Below are 22439 nucleotides of genomic sequence, written 5' to 3'. Positions count from 1 at the left end.
AACCTCTGCTGAGTTCATATCCTGGGGAGAGGAATGGCCGGATCCCAGCAGAGCTGGTGACTTCACTCCCTGGTAACGTGTTTCCCTGGCCAGCTGGGAAAGGAGTTTTCATATCTCTGAAGGAACCGCCTGGTTTCCCTACCTAAAGACTTTCCCAGCTGTTTCCATCTTGGCAGGGGCAAAGGGAGGGTGAGGACAGAAGATTTCAGTCTCCAGAGGGAATGGGAGTTCCCTCCTGCTCCTGGTGAGATGTCCCCAGGCAGCCAGCAAACTTGGCTGGGGTGTTTTTCCCTTTTGTGACTTTGTCAGTAAGTCAATAGAGGTTGAATTGCAGGGGTGGGGGGAGCTTCCCCCTTCCACCTGTGTCCTCTTGGTCTGTAGAGGAGGAGTCTTCCACTCCAACTCAGCTGACTCCCAGAGCCTGATTGGCAATTAAGCCATGACTCTAGCCACCTCATGCAAGTAGAGGAGCCCTTGTGGGGATGTAGATCTTGCTGTATAGACTTAATAAGGGATGCTCCCTAGTCTGTCTAGTTGGGCATCTCGCCCACTGTTTTGCTGGATCAGACCATTGGTCCATCCTGCTGACAGCTTATGTGAGGGTGCGTTATGCTCCCTATAATGCACCCTTCTGTCGGCTTGCCCAGTGTCTAATGGATCTCTAACACACGCACAGTGCTGAGTCCAGGGATCACTGCACGGACAGACTGCAGCTTGAGAGATTGTTTGAGGCTTAGAACAAGAGCTTCCATTCTGAATTTATGGACTGGGTGGGAAGGGTCAGGGTGGAGAGAGAGAAATCCAGCCAGTGTCAATCAGCATGTTTCACTGAAAACATTGCAACTCCTTTTTGGTAAAACTCCATGCCCCATATTCAATAGCCAGGCCAGGTAAGAAGAATAAAGTATCAGGTCGCCCATCTGCTCTGGGTAAGGAAATCATATTGTCCCCTTTCTAGTGAGAATGGTGCTTGAACATGCTTTGCTGGGAAGGTGCTAGCATGGTTTCCCTAGCCAGTGTAGACCAGGTCATAATGGGCAGTGGGGCTAATGCTGGACATGGTTTGTGGACGTGGGGACCAAAATCCAGGCAGAGGGGTTTTGTGGGACTGACAGGATGGAGATAAGAGATTTTTGTAATGAAATAACCCTTGGCAAATCCATTTGTGCAATGGCTCTACATTCCTGTACAACTACAAGTCCCTGCCCTCTGTCCATTACCAACCCCGCCTTCTGCATCCTCTTCCCTTGGAGGAGCTGGTTCTCTGTGCTCTTTCCTTAGCAACTACTGTCTCAGTGCAGCCATGCCAGGTTGAAGCGAGAGCTGCACGTTCCCAGCCTTGTGGATGGGGAGGGGGCTTTCCACGTTTGCTTTCCTTTCATTGTTCTGTTGGGTGTTGGTATTTAATGAGCCGTGTGTTTGTTTTCCTGCTCTGTTTTGGAGAGTTCTGTGTGGTGGCACCTTGATTCCTATTGGGATCAGGCAAGGAAGGGTGCAGAAGCCATGCCTCAGTGCATTTTTGCCAGTGCTGGAGTTGCCCAACATTTTGGCTTAGTAATCAAGATATTGCATTGCAAATCAATCCTCTCCTCCCACTGTTTCCTGCCCCCATCTTTATCTGACTTTCCAGAAAGTGCTGATGGAGGCAGAATAGCATGGAACAGCCCTTCAGCATCTGCCTGTTGTTTCTAATTTCTTTTAAAAATGGATTCTATTTGACTGGTTTTCCTGTAAAAGCTAAAGGGGAAAAAAATCTCCCAGATCATTCTGTTGTCCCTGCTGCCTTGGGTCCTGAGTTCTGCATGCATACCCCTCTTCCCCAGACTGGGAAGGCTCAGTGCACATATGCACTGCAAATCATCCCCTCCACTCCAATTCAGGGCCAGCCAAAGGGGGAAGGCAAATGTCTTCAGCCTCACAACCCCCTTCCCCTATTCATCCCTGGGATGCAGTGCACCGATCCCACGCTCTGCTGCCACGCATCTTAACACAGACTGGCCATGTGGTAAGTCCTTCCTAGGACAGATTAGGTGCTACTGTAATAGATTCCCCTCCCAAGATGGATTCCCCCACTGTGTTAGGTGCTATACAAACAAACAAAACCATTACAATCCCTGCCCCAGACAATTCATGTCTTGTCATTCTAGATTGTAACAGGTGGATGAAAGAGACGGACGGGGCAGGGAACAGTAAAGGAGGCATGTTATGTGGAAATCAGTGGTTAGAACTGGCCACCAGCCTAACCGGTTTCAGACAACAGCTTTTTTGGGGCATCATAGGAAAGGTGAATTGTAAAGAGGACAAAGGTATTGGTTTTGGAGCTTGGTTGGAAGTGCTTCCCGGGTGTAAGGGGCAGAACGTGTGAAAACAAAGTGGTGCTCGTAGGAGAATCTGACACCCAAGGGATCAAAGGCAGAAGCATTGACAGAGCAAAGACAGGATCCACCTTGTCATAAGCTACTTGACTCAATAGGCAAGGCAGGATTAAATCATGAAGGGCCATAGAGGTACAGACAAGGACCTTGTGTCTGATGCAGTGGAGAGAGGTGAAGGGGCGCCGAGAGTCAGGAATACAAGCCAGGAAGACTAGTGTAGTTGCAGTATTTTGAATGACCGTGAGGGGAGCAGCATTGGAGCAGTTGTATGAGATTCAAGGTGCAAGATGACAAGGACTTGGACAAGAACTTTGGCAGCCTTGATGGGCGGAAAAGGGCAGAGTTTGGAAATGTTATACGGAGGAAGCAGCAGCTAGATTTAGATTGTTGGTGTCAGTCCAGAATGTTTGACTTGAATGGGGTTACTCCAGACTTACACCAGCATAACTGAGATCAGGAGCTGGGCTGGTGTGTGACTGGCTCTGAGTCGCTTGTGGGCACCTAAAGCATGTGGTTCTCTGACCCTGCTCAGACACAGCAGTAGATGGGAAGGCTGCTGTGTTGTCTGCAGGGCTTCCCGTGTGCAGAGCTCCCAGACTCTGGCACAGTGAGAATAATCTGGGAGGAGATGGCTTTTGATGAAATGGAGGTTCAGTTGCTGGCTGTGAGCTGGGTGAGTCTCTTGTGGTCTCTCATGCATCAGATTCCTCATTGGTTTTCAGTCAGTGTCTTTGTTCAATGGGATGCTGAGACCCTGCCTCACGCACTGCTCAGACCAGTCTCGCCACCTGTGCTTTCCTTGTCTATGCCACTCTGTGCCCTTGAGACCGTTCTGTTTCCCTAGAGGTCACTACCATGATCTTGAGCCAACCTCTCAGAAAGGTCTGATCCAGTTAACCAGTGGACAAGCTGTGTAGTGTGGCAGCTGGCACTGGCTCTGCACCTGATTAGACCCACTCATCAGGAGCTTAGCAGTTGGGTTTGTGGGGAACACATTTGTAGGTGTGGATGGTACAGATGAGACCACAAACCAAGGGACTGGCCCCTTGTGGTTAGTAAGGATCCCATGGCATTTTCACAAGACTACGGGTGCTAATCCTGGGGTCCTGGCTAGCTTCCAGTTTGGCTAACTGCACCTAAATTCACTCTGGGGAAGTTATTCCTCCCTTCGTTTTCCTAAAAGTTGTTGCATTACTGGCATAGAATGGCTGCCACATTCCTCCCCAGAGGCAGCTGCATTTCAGTCATCATTGAAATGACATGGGGTGCAGTCTAGTGGCTAGAGCAGACGACTGGGATTGGGAGACCTGGATCCTTGTTCCCAGCTCTGTCACTGACTCACTGTGCAGTCTTGGTCAAGTTATTTCATTTCTTTGTATCTGGGGTTTTTCCCCATTAATCAAATGGGGATAATCTTTAACTAACCCATAGGGGAGCTGTGAAGCATAGCTGTTAAAGTGCCCTGAGGTCCTCAGGTGGAAGACACTGGATACATGCAGCATAGTCTATAAAGCGTTTTGGGATGGAAGATGCTACAGATATGTAATGGATTGTTCTTTCAGAAGGGGACTGGGTAAATGAAAACCACTTAGGGTTGCCTACATTGTAAGTGAAGGTAAGAATACCCATGCTAGCTTTAATCTAACTAGCCAGGGTAAGAATAATAGTATAGGCATGGCAGCACGGGCTTCAGCATGGGCTAGCAGGTGGAATACAAGCCTGCCAGTGTGCCACCATGTCTACGCTACTGTTGTTACTTGTGCTAGCTAGATTAAAACTAGATTGGGTGTGCCTGTTCGTGCTACAATCACACCTTCCCGTGCAGTGCAAATGTACCCTTAGATGATCCCTGTAATCTAAACAGATAGAGTCATTACTGATATTGCCAGGGAGGTCACTGCCAGCCCCAAGGCCAAAGCAAGGCACGACTCCTCCTCTGGGGTTGTTCCACGCAGGTAGGCGGGCTAGGCGATGCATGGTAGGGTTAAGCTGGCTGCCCACAGGGCAAGCTGCACGTAGCTGAAGTAGTGCCAGCAGCTGTCTTTCTGCCTGATCGAAGATGATTAACGCATACAGCCAGTTTATTGGCTTATCAGGAGCCTCCCCCTGTTTGTTTTTCCAGAGCGTGTGCACAGGTAGTTTGTACTCTCAGACTAAGAGCACATGTTCTTTCCCTCGCCACCTTTTTAACCGTTTCATAACTACCATTGCAAAAGGATTGTGGCCCAGCAACTAAAGAGCTGTGCTGGAGATTTATTTATTTATTTTATTTATTCTTGGACCCCTAATACCCAGAAATCCTTGGACAAATCACTACTATCCCACTGTAGTGAGGCCTTATTGGAAATCCTGGGAGGAGGGCAGGTACAAGCCTGCCCACTTCTACAGGCCCCTCCCCCAGCCTAGCAGGAGGGACCACTGGACCTGGGAAACAAATGAAGATGGGGGACAACTAAGGAATAACAGGGACAAGCTGTGCTGGAGATGCTTGTGTACCGAGTGCTGGGATGCCTGGAGTGTCCTGCACTAAGGGACCCTGTGTCCTAGGATGGAGGGAGAGGGACAGGTGCCATGTCATGGACTCATGTGACAGGATTGTTCTGTAAGGGTGTGCTTTCCAGGGTGTACCTGGTATGCAGGTGGGCCTCTTGCTGCTGGAGAGCATGTTTTTTCACTGTGAACCTCATGCAACTCATGGTGAGGGAGGGTCCACAGTCATAGAATCACATAATTGCTGGGCTGGAAGAGACCTTGAGAGGTCATCAAGTGCAGCCCCCTGCCCTGTGGCAGGACCAAATAAACCTTAGACCATGCCTGACAGGTGTTTGTCCAAGCGTTCTTAAAAACCTCCTGTAATGGGGATTCCACAGCCACCCTTGGAAACCTATTTCAGAGTCCAACTATCATTATACATAGAAGGTTTTTCCTAATATCTAACCTAAATCTCCCTTGCTGTTTCTTGTCCTACCTTCAGTGGATCTGGAGAGCAATTGACCACTGTCCTCTTTATAACAGCCCTTAACATATTTGAAGACTTATCAGCTTCCCCCTCAGTCGTCTTTTCTCAAACATGCCCAATTTTTTTAACCTTTCCTCATAAATTAGGTTTTCTAAACCTTTTATCGTTTGTGTTGCTCTCCTCTGAACTCTCTCCAGTTTTTCCACATTTTTCCTAAAGTGTGGCACCCAGAACTGGACACAGTACTCCATCTGAGTCCTCTCTAGTGGTGAGTAGAGCAGGACAGTTACCTCCTTTGTCTTACATACAACACTCCTGTGAATACACCCCAGAATATTAGCTTTTTTCGCAACTGCATCACATTGTTGACTCCTATTCAATAGGTGATCCACTATAACTCCCAGATCCTTTTTAGCAGTGCTACCACCTAGCCAGTTATTCCTCATTTTGTAGCTGTACATTTGATTTTTTTCCCTTCTAAGTGTAGTACTTTGCACTTGTCTTTATTGAATTTTCTTGTGTTGATTTTAAACCAATTCTCCAATTTCTCAAGGTCTTGTTGAATTATAATCCCGCCCTCCAAAGTGCTTGCAACCCGGTGTCATCTGCAAATTTTATAAGCATACTCTCCACTCCATAATCCAAGTCATTAATGAAAATATTGAGTAGTATCAGACCCAGGACTAGCCGCTGTGGGGCCCCACTAGATACACCTTCCCACTTTGACAATAAGCCATTGATCACTATTCTTTGTGTATGGTCTTTCAAGCAGTTGTGCACCCACCTTAGAATAGTATTATCTAGACCACATTTTCCTAGTTTGCTTATGAGAATGTCACGTGGGACTGTGTCAAAGGCCTTACTAAAATCAAGCTATATCATGACTACTGCTTCCCCCCATCCACTAGGCCAGTAACCCTGTCAAAGAAGAAAATTAGGTTGGTTTGGTATGATTTGTTCTTGACAAATCTGGGCTGGCTATTCCTTATAACCCTATTATCCTTCAGGTGCCTACAAATTGATGGGTTAATAATTTTTGTTCCAATATCTTTCCAGGTATCGCAGTTAGGTTGACTGGTCTCTAATTCCTCTGGTCTCCTTTGTTCCCCCTATGTTTGCCCTTCTCCAGTCCTCTGGGACCTCTCCAGTAGTCCTCAAAAACAATTGCTAACTATTCCAAAATTGCTTCAGCTAGTTCCTTAAGTACCCTAGCACAAATTTCATCAGGCCCTGCAGACTTCAATACATTTAATTTATCTCAGTATTCTTTAGCCTGCTCTTTCTCTATTTTGGCTTGCATTCCTTCCCCCTTGTTGTTAATATTAATTGTGTTGAGTATCTGGTCACCATTAACCCTTTTTAGTGATGCCTATAGCAAAGTAGGAATTGAACAACTCAACCTTCTTGATGTCATCAGTTATTAGCTCTCATTCCCTGCAAAGTAGAGCATCCACACTTACTTTACTTCATCGAATGGAGGAGCACGTTTCATGGGATGTATTTGCTGGAGGCAGAGGATGCACTAGATGAGCCCCCTTTTTCAGATGTAACAGGGACTGTTTTGTCAGCACTTGTACATGGCAGAGGGGAGGGCTCACTGAAGGGTCTCATTTCCAAGGGCGCGTGTGCTGTGTTATTCACTACCTGAGGTTAAACATTTATGAGCCACTCTGTGGTCGTCTTTCCCTGATGGATATTGGTTCGAAAGTAGGAATTAACATTCTGCCCAGTTACTCCACAGTGGCTGCTGGCTGGGGAATGAGCTGTTGGTGTTGTCCAAACCATTTCTATCTGTTACGCTAGGCAAACTCAGTGAAACTCCCCTTGTCCGTACAGTTTCCCTGCTCAGCTCTGTTTGGAATGTCTCCCCCCTCACTAATCTGAGCTCCTCTCCCCTCTCCAGATCTTGTTGGTCAGGCAGCAAAATAGTTGATAGTTTTATAACATCTGGAAGGCACACCCATGCTCCCTTAGGGCACAATGGAGTGGGAGTTGGGGCGATGCTTCATTTTTGGATCCCGTGGCTGTGATGCCAGTCACAGAAATGTACTGTTTCCAAACTGCAGAGCCTTCTGCCCCTTTGAGGTCATGTCTAGCTTTCACTAAAGCCCATGCTGGACCTGGCAAAAGGCAGTACTTTGCCCAGAATGCAATGGGGGAGAGGGGAAAGGGCATCAAGATCCAGTGAACAAAAAAGAGAGAGGTTGGTTTGGCATCAACAACAGGCTGATGGGTGGGGCAGCAAAACGTGATTTCAGAGCCTTTGCAAATGCACTTTGGAATAATTCAGTTCTACGCAGTTCGAAGTCCAAAAGCAGATGTTCCAGCAGAGAGGGATAGAGGATGCGTGTCTGTGTGTAAAGCCTTCATAGTCCCACCTTTCAGAAATAGCTAGCAAATGTCTCCTTTAAGACCTGAGGAACTGCCAGCGACCCCAAGAGAGCTGGAGTGGGCAGTGAAGGGTTAACTTTTAGGGGCAGGTGGCGGGAGTGGAGCGTGACTCACTCCCCTGAGCGTGCCCATACAGCACCAACTGATGGGCTGTCTGTCACGCCCACGCCACGAGTGCTAGGTGAGGACACGCCTGTCTTTGGCACCAGCACCAGGGGCCAAGCGCCCAGAGGGAGGTCAATAAAAGTTCATGCTGGCACGCCTGCCACGAACGCGGGTGAGGTGCCTGCCCTGCCCCTTCAGCAAGCTGCAGCCCTAGACCTGCTCGTTCCTACTGCCTTGCTGATGGTCCTGAGACAACAGAGAGTCGGTGCCTTTGGGAAACCTCAGATAGCCAGGTGTGGCAGCTCCAGAGCACCCTGTAAACATCAGCTGACAAAGTGCCACAGCACCCCTGGAAGGGAGGAGTCTTGTTATCTCCCCTTTTGGGTGGGAAAATTCAGGCACAGGGAAGGGCAGTGACTTGGTGGTTGAGGACAGCCAGCACTCTGCAGGGTTGCGCCTATCATGCTAATTATGCCTGAGCGTTGGTAGTCATCTTCCCCCTTCTTCCTGCAGCCAGCCAGTGACTATCCTGTCTCTGCAGAATTTCGGTCCCAGCTGTCTGCTCTGTCCCTCTAGGGGAGACAGGAGGGAGGGGGAGTCTGAAATTCAGCCCCTGGAAGGGGGCCCAAAAGGCCAATGTAAGAGTGAGTGATTTCAAAAGGGTAAATTTAAAAAATAAATAAAATAAAATAAAATAATCAAGGGAATTAGTTAGGGAAGTTGCCTGAACTGAAGAACTCAAGGATCTGAATGTGGAGGAGGTTTGGAATTAATTTGTCAAAAGTGCAGAAACTATCTGGAGCCTGCTTCCCAAGCAAGGGGACAAAATTTGTAGGAAAGGGTTGCAGACCAAACTGGATGAACCAAGCATGTCAAAGAGGTTATTAAGAGAAAGCAGAAGGCCAAGAAGAGATGGATCAGCAAAGAAAGCTACCTCTTGGCTGTCAGGAAGTGTGTAAGGAAGAAGTGAGAACTGCCAAAAGCCAAGCAGAGTTGGACCTGGCAAAAAAAAAAAAATTAAAACCAATAGTAAAAGGTTTGTTAGTCATAAGTGAAAAGAAAACAAGGAAAGAAGAAGTGGGACTGCTGAGCACCGGGGACAGGATGGAGATTAAAGATTCTCTAGGTATGCCTCAACACCTAAACGAAAACTTTCCCCCAGGTTTTAATAAGGATAATTAGGAGCTTGGGGGCAGTGGCAGGGTGGCTAATGAGAACAAGGATATGGAAGTAGAAATTACCACATCTGACATGGGAGCCAAACTCAAAAAGCTTAATGGGACCAAAGGAGGGGGCACGGATAATCTCCATCCAAGAATATTAAAGGAGCTGGTACCTGACATTGCAAGCCCAATAGCAATAATTTTTAAAGACTCTGTAAACGTGGGGGTCATACATATACGTAAGAAAGGAAAAAAACATGATCTGGGAAACTATAAGCCCATTAGTTTAACCTCAAAAGGTCTTAGAACAAATTTTGAAAGAGAGACTAATTAAAGACCTAGAAGTAAATGGTAATTGAGATAAAATACAAAATGGTTTTGCTAAGGGTAGATCATGCCAAACTAGCCTGATCTCTCTCTCTTTGAGAAAACTGATTTTCCAGACAAAGGAAATGCAGTAGATACAGTTCCACATGGGAATTTATTAGTTGCATTGCAGAAAATGGGGATTAATACAAGGTTTGAAAAGTGGGTGAGGAACCGGTTAAATAGACTATTACAACAGCTCATGCTGAAAGGTGAACTGTCAGGCTGGAGGGAAGTTACTAGTGGAGTTCGTCAAGAATGGGTCTTGGCACCAATGTTGTTTAACATTTTCATTAATGACCTTAGCACAAAAAGTGGGACAGTGGATGAGACCTAGCTGGGAGGTATTGCCAATATGGAGGAGAACTGGAATATCATATAAGAAGTTTTGGATGACCATGGAAACTGGAGTAATAGAAATAGGATGAAATTTAATAGTGCAAAGTGCTAGGTCAGTCACTTAGGGACTAGCAACAAGAATTTTTGCTATAAATTGGGGATTTATCAGTTGCAGTGACAGAGGAGGAGAAAGACATGGTGTATTGGTCGATTACAGGGTGACTATGAGCCCCCAATGTGATGCGGCCATGGAAAAGATTTAATGCAATTCTAGGATGCATCAGGCGAGGTATTTCCAGTAGAAATAAGGAAGTGCTATTACCACTGTACAATGCACTGGTGAGACCTCACCTGGAATAGTGTATGCAACTCCGATCTCCCATGTTTAAGAAAGATGAATTCAAACTGGAATAAGTGCAGTGAAGAGCTACTAGGATGATCAGAGGAATTGAGAACCTACCTTATTAGAGGAGACTTAAGGAGCTTGGCTTTTTTAGACTAATGAAAAGAATGCTAGGGGAGATATGATTGCTCTCTGTAAATACATCAGAGGAATAAACACCAGGGTGGGAGAGGAGTTATTTAAGTGAATGGCCAATGTTGGCATAAAAACAAATGGATATGAACTAGCCAAAAACCAATTTAGCCTTGAAATTAGATGGTCAAACCATCAGAGGAGTGATGTTTGGGAACAGTCTTCCAAGGGGAGTAATAGGGACACAAAACCTAACATGTTCTAAGATTGATCTTGGTGAATTTATGGGTGTGGGTGTGTGTGATATGATGAGATTGTCTACAATGGCATATGGCCCATCCACGACTGCTATTATCAAATATCTCCAACAGCTGGTGATTGGATACTAGATGGGGAGGGCTCTGAGTTAGTACAGAGAATTATTTCCCAGGTGTCTGGCTGATAGGTCTTGCCCACATGCTCAGGATCTAAACGAGGGGTGGGCAAACTTTTTGGCCTGAAGGCCACATCTGGGTATGGAAATTGTATGGTGGGCCATGAATGCTCACAAAATTGGGGATTGGGGTGTGGGAGGGGGTGAGGGCTCCATCTGGGGGTGCAGGCTCTGGGGTGGGGCCAGAAATGAGGAGTTCAGGGTGCGAGAGGCAGCTCTGGGCTGGGGCAGGGGGTTGGAGTGCGGGGGAGCAGGATGAGGGCTCCAGCTGGGGGGGGGGGGCTGGGGATGAGGGGTTGGGGGTGCAGGAGGGTGCTCTGGTCTGGGACTGAGGGGTTCGGAGGGCGGGGTGCGGGAGGAGATCAGGGGTGCAGGCTCCAGGCAGTGCTTATCTCAAGCAGTTCCCGGAAGCAGCAGCATATCCCATCTCCAGCTCCTATGCAGAGGCGCAGCACCAGCCAGGCGGCTCTGTGCATTGTCCCGTCCACAGGCGCCACCCCTGCAGCTCCCATTGGCTGCAGTTCCTGACCAGTGGGAGCTGCAGGGGTGGCATTTGGGATGGGGGGAGCATACGGAGCCCCCTGGCTGCCCCTATGCGTAGGAGCTGGAGAGAGGACATGCCGCTGCTTCCAGGAGCTGTGCGGAGCGGGGCAAGCCCCAAACCCCGCTCCCCAGTTGGAGCGGGGGAAGCCCCAGACCCCGCTGTTCGGCAGGAGCTTGAGGACCGGATTAAAATGGCTGACGGGCCAGACACGGCCAGTGGGCCGTAGTTTGCCCACCCCTGATCTAACTGATGGCCATTTTGGTGTCAGGAAAGGATTTTCTCCCAGATCACATTGGCAGAGCCCTGAGCAGGTTTTCACCTTCCTCTGCAGCATGAGGCACGGTTACTTGCTGGTTTGAACTAGAGTAAATAGTGGATTCTCTGTAACTTGAAGTCTTTAAATCAAGGTCTGAGGACTTCAGTAACTGAGACAGAGGTTATGGGCCTATTACAGGAGTGGGTGGGTGAGGTTTTGTGGCATATGATGTGCAGGGAGTCAGACTACATCAGTTGTTTTCAATCTTGTTTAATTTGCGGACCCCTAAAAAATTTCGAATGGAGGCCCGGACCCCTTTGGAAATCTCAGACATAGTCTGCGGACCCCCAGGAGTCTGCTGACCACAGGTTGAAAACTACTGGACTAGCTGATCACAATGGTCTCATCTCACCTTAAAGTCTTTGAGAAAATCCAAGCCAAAGCTGAGTTCCCTTTCAAAAGGGCACCATTTCGATGGGCATGTGGGCCCGAAAATTTGATATCTATTGACTGGAGCTCTCTTCCTGGCTGCCTCTGTGCAATAAATGAGATCAGGGTGCTTACTGGCTTCCCCTAAGTGCTCGTCTTGCCTGGGCAAGGCAGGCACACGAGGATCAGCAGCTGTGACAGATTCAGAGCTAGGGCAGAGCAAAGGAAAATCTTGTCTCAGAGTAGAGTCCTGGGGAAAGAAACTGGGGGAGGCCTGGACCTGGCAGGGGAGTTGGGATTTCAGGGGCACACAGGGAACTTGTGACCTGGCCAGAAGGTGACCCCAAAGGAAAATGGGTATAAATAACCGGGGATGGGCAAATTCTGGTGCCGTCCTGTGCCTCTGCAGCAAGTCCTTGGTAGGGGGGAGGGGGTTCCCTTGAGCATCAAGTGAAATTCAGCACAAAATCCATCTCAATTGTCACAGGGCGGATTCTATCTCAGACTCTCCCCGTGTCTTTCTCTCATCCATTATTAACCTCCGTTGGCCCTTTCTCTGCTCCATTTCACCCTCAGGTGCTCTTGGCATGAGAGCTGGAGCACAGGTCCCGCTTGTCCTCCCAACGCATTTGGGAAGGTCTGTGGGGAGTAGTGAATTTTCAGGTGTCTCCCCCCAGAGGTGGGTGAGTCGACAGCTCTGGGATTCCCACTGGCTCTTGTCCTGGCTTTCTTTCCTGGACTTGAGCCTGTTCTCTGCTGGAGATGGGAGCCACACGGCATGAGAGAGAGTCTGGCCTGGAGGGTTTTCAGCCCTGGATGATGAGCTTGGGGGAACCAAAGGCAGGCAACTGAGGGCCATGAGGTCCCTTGGAAAGGTCAGGCAACCACATCACAGGGGCACTGCAGGATGCTCATTAGAGCATGTAGCCCACAAGCTTGTCAGATGTTTCCCAGTAAGGGGCCTGCCCAGTCCTGTGGTCTCAGAGGCCAGTGCCACACCTCCCAAATAGCTGGCTGTGAGAGAGCGCTCTGCATGAGAACCCCACGCTGTGGCTCCCGCCAACACACTCCAAAATATCGCTGTGGGAACTGGCCCCTGCATCTCTCAGCGCGATGGGGAAATGGGCCAAAGGAGAGGTAGGACCAAGCACTGATAAGGACCCCAGAGACTGGAGGGGAAGTCAGAGTCTAGGCCTTGGGGTTTCTCCTCAGAGCCTCAAGCTTGTGACGAGTATAAACAGGATGATGGGGAGGGAGACAGGCAGAGAACTGGGTGGGGCGAATGAAGGAAGGTGTGTATGGGTGGGGTGGGAGGGAGGGAGGAGAGGGGTATTGGAGGGGGCATGGGAGACAGGTGTGAGGGGGATGGGTGAGAGGTGGGGGGTGGTGTGTCCACTGCACAAACCCGCAGGTGGTTTGCTTGCCCTCAGACACCGAGCACTGCACAATGCTTTGGTGGGATGGGGGTGCATTTCCCAAATTCAGTACCTCAGTTGTGGCTGTAAACTCTGCCCCTGTAATAGCAAGTGCAGAAGGCTCCTTGTATGTGCCCACGTCCTGTTTGTGTGTCTCAGGCCTCTCGCAGGGAGAAAGTTTAAAGATGTGGAGATTTTAGGCAATGTCCCGTTCTCCACCCCTTGTTACCCAGTCCCTACAGTAGAGGCCCCAGGCCAGGTTTGGGGCACGAACCTCTGGAGAGTGGGAATCTGCCTCCTCCCCCTCTCCTCTGCTGTTTCCAGTTAAACCCTTTGAAAGAAAGGATGTGACGACAAAACTTCCGGTCCAGGAACTGGTATCAAGGCCTCTCTTCCCTGAGCTGCTATTTAGTGTTTGACTCTGTCTTCAGGTCCCTCCTGAGAACCAGAGCTGGGCCGATGCCAAGACCTCCACGCTCCAAGCTGGGGGACGTGACGGCTCCAGGTCAGAACTTGGTGCTTCAGGCCCTTCCCTGTTCTTCCACAAAGCCTTGAAAAGCAGCCGTCCCCCTACATGGGTGTGTGACTGAGCTTGTGCTCAGTCCCTGGAATAGCACCTACACGTCTCAGGGCAGGGACTGCACCGCCATCTCTGCAAAGCACCCAGCACTCCGTAAGTGACAGTGACATCTCCAACTGTCAATTTGGGATCCATTCTGATACAAGACCAGCTGTGTTGTATCCCCTCAGCCTGGGGTTGTCCCGCTCCTGGGGCTGTACAGGAGGCAGCGATCTTGGGCAAGTGCTTCTTTATCAGCTTGAGGCTTTGAGCTACACCCCAAGCGCTAACATTGTCACCACTAAAGGCAGTGCTGTAAGGGAACGTTGTCTTCCATGACTTCTAGTTAGAGAATTGGGTTCGCCGGGGAGGGCCCTGACCCACTGTTCTCTGTCTGGGCTGCGTTCCCACGCTAATCCTGCTTGGCTGTTAGATTCATGCATCCTATTAGGGCTCTAGGTAATGGGACAGTGTTGAGGAGAGGGTTGTTTTACGAAATCAGGTAGGCTCCCACAGCTTTAGTCGTCCATCTCTCCTGGCTCTGTTGTGCCAAGAAGCCTTAGTTTCAATGATATGCCTTGATCAGCGGTGCAGAGTGCGTGCCAGGCAGTGATGAATTCCCCCCCACACACCGCCTCTTCCTTCCCAATCTTTCAGTGCCGTAGTTTCCCTGAAGCACTGTGCTCTGTCCCAGGATTTCTTAACTCCCTGGGTGGGAAAGCACTAATCTTTTGGAAATAGGATTGAAATCTCCTGTAGCCTGACTGATTTATGTGGCCTGGGCAGAGGAACCCCTCTGTCCAATGTAAATAATCTTGGCCTGCCGCGTGCTCTGATAAATAGGGTCCCTGTTTCCTGGGGCTGTCCTTGTGCATCAGCTGTTCAAGAGGAGGCCAGCTTGGTTGTGGATGGTGCAGAGGAGCAGCTGGAGGCCAGAATGGCTTTCAAATGTTAGGCTGACTTCCTGTGTTCCTTTTCCCCTCCAAGCTCTGACCCTCTACTGAATTCTCTCCCCGTCCCTTCTCTGTCTCACAGCCCCTTTCCCCACCCCCATCTTTTTCTCTCTTCCGTCAGTCACACCATCTCATCAACAAGGGGCTTTGGAGTCCGAATGCCTAAGTTCTGTTCCCAGCTATGCCTCCGACTTTCTGTATGATTTAGGGCAAGTAACTTCACCTCTCTGAGCCCTGTAAAATGGGGGTAAACTCTGCACCTTCTTCCCAGGAAGGTTGTGAGCCGTAATTCATTACTGTCTGGGAGATGCCTTGATCTCCTTGGATGGAAAGTGCTAAAGATGTGCAAGTTATGACCACTTCTTTCTTTTCTCTCCCGCACCTGCTAGCCAGTCCTCTGTTAGTACCTCCCCCTGTGTGGTACCCTGATTAGGAGCTATCTGGCACTCTGGAATGAAGAACTAATTTGAGGAATTCTCCTCTGTGCCGAGAGTTAAGTCTCAGGAATTCTGCCTTACAGATGTTGACAGCTGCATCCCTGGGGGGGCTGGAGGGGGAGGGAGGGAGGGAGGGGAGAGAAGCTTACCTCATCACAGCGCTGCTTTTCAGTCCAGGCGTCTCCAGGCCACTTTCCCTTGACGATGCTTCGGTAATGGAATTTCAGGGGGCTGTTTGAATTGTGATTGCTGCTAACCTTCACAAGCAAGTCCACTAGGGCCCCTAGGATCCTCCTGCTTGTGTCGGTGGAGGGAGAGGTACAGCAGTGCTCTGTGAGGAAGGGGCAGTGGCTTCCAGTGTGCACTCAACATATTGGATGGGCTGTCACATCTGCTAATGCTGCTGCTCCATGGATCCAGGATTGAATGGGATCCCTTCTGGGCTGCTGTTTTAAGAGCATGGGGGGCTCTGTTGATATCTCAGTGCATCCAGCTTGACTGAGAGGAAATTGTTTTCGGTAGAGAGTTTGTTGAAAAGTTTGGGGCTGAGGTAAAAAGAGTATAATTCTTTTTTCTTCTTTCTGGGGGTGTTCTCTCTCTCACTTCGTCACAGCTCCATCTGCCGTCTCATTCATACCTGGAAGAGCCCCCCATCTAACTTACACCAAATCCTCCTGCCATTTTAAAAACAAGAAATAAAACCTCCTGACTCACCTATTCTGCTAAATGTTTGAAGTAGAGTCACCGTGCTGTATCTACCTGCACATTATCTGTCCCTGTAGCTCTGTCCTAGACTCGCTTGGGCCTTTCGAGAGTGAGCCCCTTATTATGTCTTGCTGAGAGTGCATGCGAACAACCATCGTGTGTTCTTAGAATTCTTAAGGACCCCATCTCTTTAGCAGGCATTTTCCCTTCAGGAAATCCCCTTCCAGTGTCAAGCACCAGCTGAAGTGGATGGATATAAACTCCATAAAGTGGAACTGACCAGCCTAGTTCCTCTGCCCAAACTACCTATAGGGCAAAAAGTAAGCAAACACGATACATGGTGCAAAGTAAATGATTGATTGGGCATTTCTTTGGGACCAATCAGCACAGATGTTAAGTTGTTTAACTCATTTAAGATGTTGGTTTTGGTTTATTTAAAAGAAAAGGTAAGGGAATTTTTATTTATCATATCTATCATTTTTATTTTGACCATGCCCTTTTAAAATCCCCAACAGTCTTTCCTTTTCCCCTTCCCCCACATTGTAGGAACAATTCCAGAACATTAAGCTAGACAATATGAGGGCTATTTGTTGCAGAAGCTTGCTGCTTTCCTGGCTTCTTCTGTGCCATTAAAGAGCAATTTGCTTTGAGAGTGACTCTGTAAAACTGGCATCATGGGGTTCCATGTTTTGTCTCAAACTCAGCCTGGAATCTGAGAGTCAAGCTGAGCTCTTTTCTTATGCATCATCACCAATAAAAAAAAGTCCCTTGCCAAGTGATGCCTCCAGTGAATCTTGTGCAATCTGATAGCCTTCAATGGCGGGGCACAGGTGTAGCGGATGGGAATTTAGTAAGTAGCTCTTGTGATGATGCACAAGTACTAACTGAACCCTTAGCTATGCTGGCTCTGCAGGGGTAATGGCGGGGGGAGGAAAGTAAAAACTTATTTTTGTTCTTTATATCAGCAGTTCTATCCCCAGGGAGCAGGTCCGTTGAGTAAGGAGATGTCATGTCTATGTAGAAGCTCTTCAGCATAGAACTGTGCATTAATGTTTTCCTAGTGCTTTGAAGATGAAAAATCCCTAGAATAGCTAATTATTCGGTTTCCATCTAGACCTCTCCAGTCTCTTCTCCGCTGTGAGGACTAGTTACGCTAGTCAGAGTCCTCTGCAAACAGTGACTTGAAGACCATTTTGCATTAATTAACCTATTTACAAAACATTTTAAACTGCAAGAATTAACACAAAGAAAACTGCAATTACTTGGTTTCCTTTTCATTATAATTTGCATAAGTAAATGAGTCCCTCTCCCATTCTACTCTCTTGTTCCCCTAGCGAGGGTCATCTTTCCTGCCATACAGAACATTTTTATTTCATATGGCATCTTCCATATACATTTTACAGAGAAGCTGTGAGAGGGAGAAGAAGAAAAATCAAAAGAGATGGAGAGTCAACAGGAGGAAGAAATGCAGGGAGGCTGGCACAGATGTCAGGAATTTCAAGGGAGGAGGTGCTCTCTCCAGCAATGCATGATTGACCCAGCAAATTCTATCCATGCTTTGGCTAATTATTCCACCCTAAATTGAGTGTGGCTGTTTTAGGGCCCAAATTTCCCATATGGATCAACACAGAAATCTCAGTGAAATCTAAAACACTGGCATGGGCTTGGATATATGGCCACTTTGAAAGGGAAATGGACCGTCAGGGAAGTGGCATGGTGCAGCGAGTGACCAAGCTAACACCCAATTGCAAGGGAACGCAATTGGTCTAGAAATGATTGATTCTACACACACACACACACCCCTTTAACCACTGAAAAACCTCTTCTTTTCATTCTTATTTAGCACATAAATTCCAGAGATTTTAATGTTTTCAAACCCCCAGATGAGAATAAAATACCCCATGTAGGAGGAAATAATTAATTTGAATTAATCAGTGGAGAGAGTTGAGGGCTTAATTCATCAACTGTGTGATGAAGGGCAGGGGTCCTCTTCCTTTATATAGTTCTCCACACCCCAGATTCTCCATGGGGCTGGGCTAGATTAAGGGAATGTGGGAGACAATACAGTTCTACATTCACGACCTGTGACCTCAGCCTCTGCCCTAGTAGTAAAATGCCAACCATCTGGTCCGTGGGCCATTCCTTGGCAGTGAGGAGCGGGTAAGAAGCTCAGGGGTGGAAGCAAAACCTCCTAGCTCAGCACTTTCCAGGCAGCTGACTCTATAAATGGAGCGTCCCCAGAGGGGAACTGAACAGAGGGGCCATCCCGTTGGGTGAAAGCGACAGGATAGATCATGCTGCTCCCGCTCTATGTAACGGGAGCTTGAGGGGCTGTGGAGATGCTGGAGATGGGGTGTGTTGAGCAGTGGTGGCAGAGGGAATGGAGGAAGAAAGGACTGCGTGGCTAGAGCCAGGTTGTGTACGTGCAGGTCAATGCAGAAGAAGCTGGAGTGAAAGGAGAAGACAAAGGGATGGGTCAGGCGGTGGCTTGCTCGAAGGGAGGTCAGTACCGACGGGTTGAGGGACAGGCAAGCTCTGTCCTGTCCACACACAGGATGCTCTAGAAAGGGCTGCTGGATGTGGTCCTGTGCGCAAACAGGAGCCAGGAGCGTGGGGCAGGGTGGCCACCCCAGAGCCAGAGTTGGGGCCCAGGAAACCCCTGGCCAAAGGGGAAGGCTGAACCCAATTTGCAGGAGAGTCTTAAATTTCTCACAGGACCATGGGGTCTGCCACAGTCTGAGAGTATGAGGGGATTTGGGGGCTTATATCCATCCCTTCCTGCAGCCACGGATGGTCCGTAGGGAGCAACTAGAGAGAGAAATTAAGCATTGTCCTGCAGGCACAGGTAGGTTGCTACGGAAAAAAATTGAGGATCAGGCAGTGACCAGAGTGGGGCCTGTAGGGCAAGCTCGGCATGTGATTGCTCTGCTTTGGTCAACTGAAAAGGTAAAAATTCAGCCTAGCTTCTCAGTGTTCTCTCTAGGGTACAGGCTAGGCAGGGACTGTGGTGTCTCTGGGGAACCCTGACAAGGTGGGGTATTTCCTCAGGCTACTAGCGGGTTCTTTTAACTCTTCAGACCAGTCATTGACCTCTTTCTATATCCCTCTGTCTAACCGCGCTTGCTGTATCATTGATCTGACGGTGCAAAGGTGGCAGGGTTAACAAATGGGTCAGGCAGCGTGTGTACAAAATGCTAGCTGCACCCCACTGTGGACATGTTCTCCCAAAGACCTGAGTTTTCCCAGAGTTTCTCATCAGAGGGCTGCACGTGTGATCCCTGTCTCAGCTGATGCTTTGTTAGGCCCTCTCTCCTGCTCCAGTGGGACGAGGTCTCCCATGCAGCCTGCATTTATCATGCAATGAGTAGTGGTTGTGGGAGTTCTACACTGACTGTCTACTCTTCTCTCTACAGAGCTCCTGGGATCAGCCAAGCGAATGAATGTGAATTACCAGGACGCGGACGGGTGAGTGTTTCCCGAACCTTCTCATTCAGTCTCCGTAATACGTTGGCATGGGCCGGTGGTGCCTCTGGGCCGCTAGCATCCCTGACTGTTCTTGGCTGCTGGTTTAGGGTTGGTTTAACAGTAACAGGACAGTTGATGGGTTTGATGTAGTGTGTCCTCTTGCGTTACTGACCAGAAATGCCCATTCTATGTATTCTCCAGCTTGTTAAAACCTCCTCCCTGCTTTGGACAACCTTCCAGGACCAGAGATGGGCACAGTATGGTGCCTGCCTGGAGCAGAGCACTTGGGGTAAAAGCCACTCATTGAGCCTGGGAGAACTGGCACCGCAGCCCATCAGGAGGAGTGTTAATTCCCAGTGCTGTGCCCGTTCCCTTTCTCCTCGCCTGCGTTCTATAGGCTCCCTTGGAAATTACTCTCTAGCCTGACCCTTTATTTTTATTCCACCCCCTCTCCAAAATCTCTTAAAAGACCAGCTGAGATTGCTAAACCACAACATACCTGCCTATCTCAGCACTTACGAAATCCAAGTACTTCTCAAAAATGATACTGAGTTAAGAAAACCACAAATGTTACACTGTCAATATAATAAACACACTATTCTTATCAAGTGTAAAGATATTTCATCCCCACCTTAATTCTGACCCATAGATTGGTGACAGTTTTTTATATATTATATTTGTTACTTTATTTCGGTACCTACAGGTTTTCTTTTAAGGGACTCTGTTAAATGGGAAACATTGTCAGTTAGAATGTTTATTGATTGACCACTAGGATTTTTTGGTAAAGTATTTAGGATGGCTGTTTCTTGAGAATGATATAGATGAATAGGAAAAGTGTAACAAGAAATGATAAGTTATTGATTTTTTGATAAAGATGTATGCGAGGCTGATCAATCTGTGTCAGACCCATTATGAATGTACAGTGGAATGTTCCCTTTTCCAGAAGGGTTTTGTGTGATTGTTTTCAAACTGCTGATGAAAGAATCGTATTTCTTTTGGATCAGAGAGAAGGTGGAGATGGTATGAGTATGAGTTGTGCGATGGTATGAGTCGTGCGTTGCATCAGACTTGATAAGAAGAGTGTGTGTGTTCTGCTAGGAGAGCAGTGTAAGGTTTATGACATCCTTGACTATACACTTCCTTGCTTGGGGTTTGTAAATGTTGGGGGAAGTGAGGGTTTATTTAGCAACCTTAAGCTGGTTTTTGAAACAAAGTTGTGTTGACTTTGGAATTTCCCAGGTTTTTGAGTTTCGTCTTCCTCCTTCCTTCCTTCCTTCCTTCCTTTTAAATGGAGACAAAGGTTTCGATTTGGACATCAATGAGATGGACTGATCACTCGATTGTTAAGCAGTGAACAGTGAAGCTCCAGTGGGGGCCTGCTGTGGTCAGGATACACCTGCAGAGATGTGCCCATTCACTAGGTCACTAAGTTAGCCCTGCATGGCGTGGCCTGTCTGGACTCTGATTACGAGTGAAAGTTGCTTAGAGCTCAGCAAATGTGAGTGTCCAAGCCAGGACTAGAACCCATTTCTTTGGATTCCACAGCTAGCGTCTCCTAGCCAAGTCATCAAACCACTGTGGTCCTGGGTCTCAGGGCACGCTGCTCTCTCTGGGCCCTGTTCCCTCTGAGACATTCCTATGGATAATGAGAACGTGCAGTGACCCGAGGGGTATTTCAGAATGTTAGGGGATCTAACCCCTCCTGTTCCTGGCATGAGCCAGCCACTACAGTTATGTCTACACAGCCCGTGACACTGAGCCTCTCAGCCCGGGTCAACAGATTCAGGCAGCGGGGCTCACACTAGTGGTGTGCAGACAGTGCTTTGAAGTTTTGGCTCAGGCTCTGGAGCCTAGGGACGGTGAGCTGCTGAGCCTGAGTGTCAGCTTGAGCCGCAACTTCAAAGCGCTGTCTGTACAGCTCTGTTGAGAGCTAGCATGAACCAGGCTAGGAGGCTTACTGCTGCGGGCTGTGTAGACGTACCGCATGTGCCTGGGGTAAGGAAGGAGCTTCCCCGTGGGCAGGTTACCCCAGAGTTTCTTGCCCCTTCATCTGAAGCAGCTCCTGCTGTGATCGTGGACTAGCGGGGCTCCTGGGCTGACCTGCTGCGGGAGTAGCTTTGGGATGGGATGCACACAAGCTCCTGTGGTGCATGGGGCCGCCCCAAGTGAGCTCGCCCACTCTTTGAACGTGGCAGGGGAAAGTTCCGTGCCAGCCCCAGAGCGTGAAGGGAGCAAAGCCTGACTGAGCTCTGAATTCCCATGCTGCTCCCTGTGGGCACTGAGCCTCCCTTGGTCAGACACAGCCCTTCACATGAATGAAGCAGCCCGGAGCAGGGGGAGCACAGGGGAAGGAGAGAGCACTCTAGACAAACAGGCCTCTTTCACAGCCCTGGAACACAGGGCTCATTCATTCTAGCTGGCCTCACACACTCTGCCATGGGCGTCTGACAGGGGGAGAGCCATCCATGCTGGCAGTGAGACTGCAACAGTCAGGGCCAGAGCAGGAGGAGGGGTTAGGCCAGGAGGGGAGTGGGACACACACACACACACACACAATGCCTGAGAATCGCCTGGAAAACCTGTCCCCTGGCCAAACCCCTCAAGTGCTGGGTTTTCTGCCTGCTTGTCCTGCTGCTGCCCAGAGAGCAGAGCTGGCCCCAGGTGGACTCTTCTAATTGCCCCAGCCTTGCTTGTTCCTTCCCTCCCTCCCCCTGTAGAGGGCAGAGTAAGGGTAAGGGGCTCTCCCACAATAAGACGATGACAGCATGTACTGCACATAGACCTCTTCCTTCACAGGTCCCTTGAAAAGGGCTGTGAACCTTTGGGATGCAAGGAGCTGTTTTCTCCCTATTTTGCTGCCAGAAAAACTGAGACTCAGAGAGGCAACTTGCCCAAGGCTCAGTGTCAGGGCCGACTGGAAACCAACAGAGTTTGAGCACAGCAGCAGGACCTCTGCCAGTGTGCTACGCAGAAGGGGTGCTCTGGCTGAGAATGCCTCAGAGACAGGGATTTGGAAGCAGGTGCTTCCCAGGGTGGGGGATTGCTAGGAGTTTAGTGAGAGAGGGACCAG

At 48.9% G+C, this 22439-nt stretch overlaps 1 protein-coding gene across 4 annotated transcripts in view; it reads left to right on the top strand.

Moving 5' to 3' along the window:
* Positions 1–22439, top strand: part of CASKIN2 (CASK interacting protein 2) — a 72529-nt gene that overhangs the window by 32020 nt on the left and 18070 nt on the right. For all 4 annotated transcript variants that reach the window (XM_073311866.1, XM_073311867.1, XM_073311865.1 and 1 more), the window contains exon 3: positions 19318–19369. In XM_073311866.1, the coding sequence (XP_073167967.1) occupies positions 19318–19369 (52 nt within the window). The remainder of the gene's footprint in view (positions 1–19317; positions 19370–22439) is intronic.

Source organism: Lepidochelys kempii, chromosome 14 (assembly GCF_965140265.1).
Source record: "Lepidochelys kempii isolate rLepKem1 chromosome 14, rLepKem1.hap2, whole genome shotgun sequence".
Classification (NCBI taxonomy): Eukaryota; Metazoa; Chordata; order Testudines; family Cheloniidae; genus Lepidochelys; species Lepidochelys kempii.
This window is presented reverse-complemented; position numbering and strand designations above follow the sequence as displayed.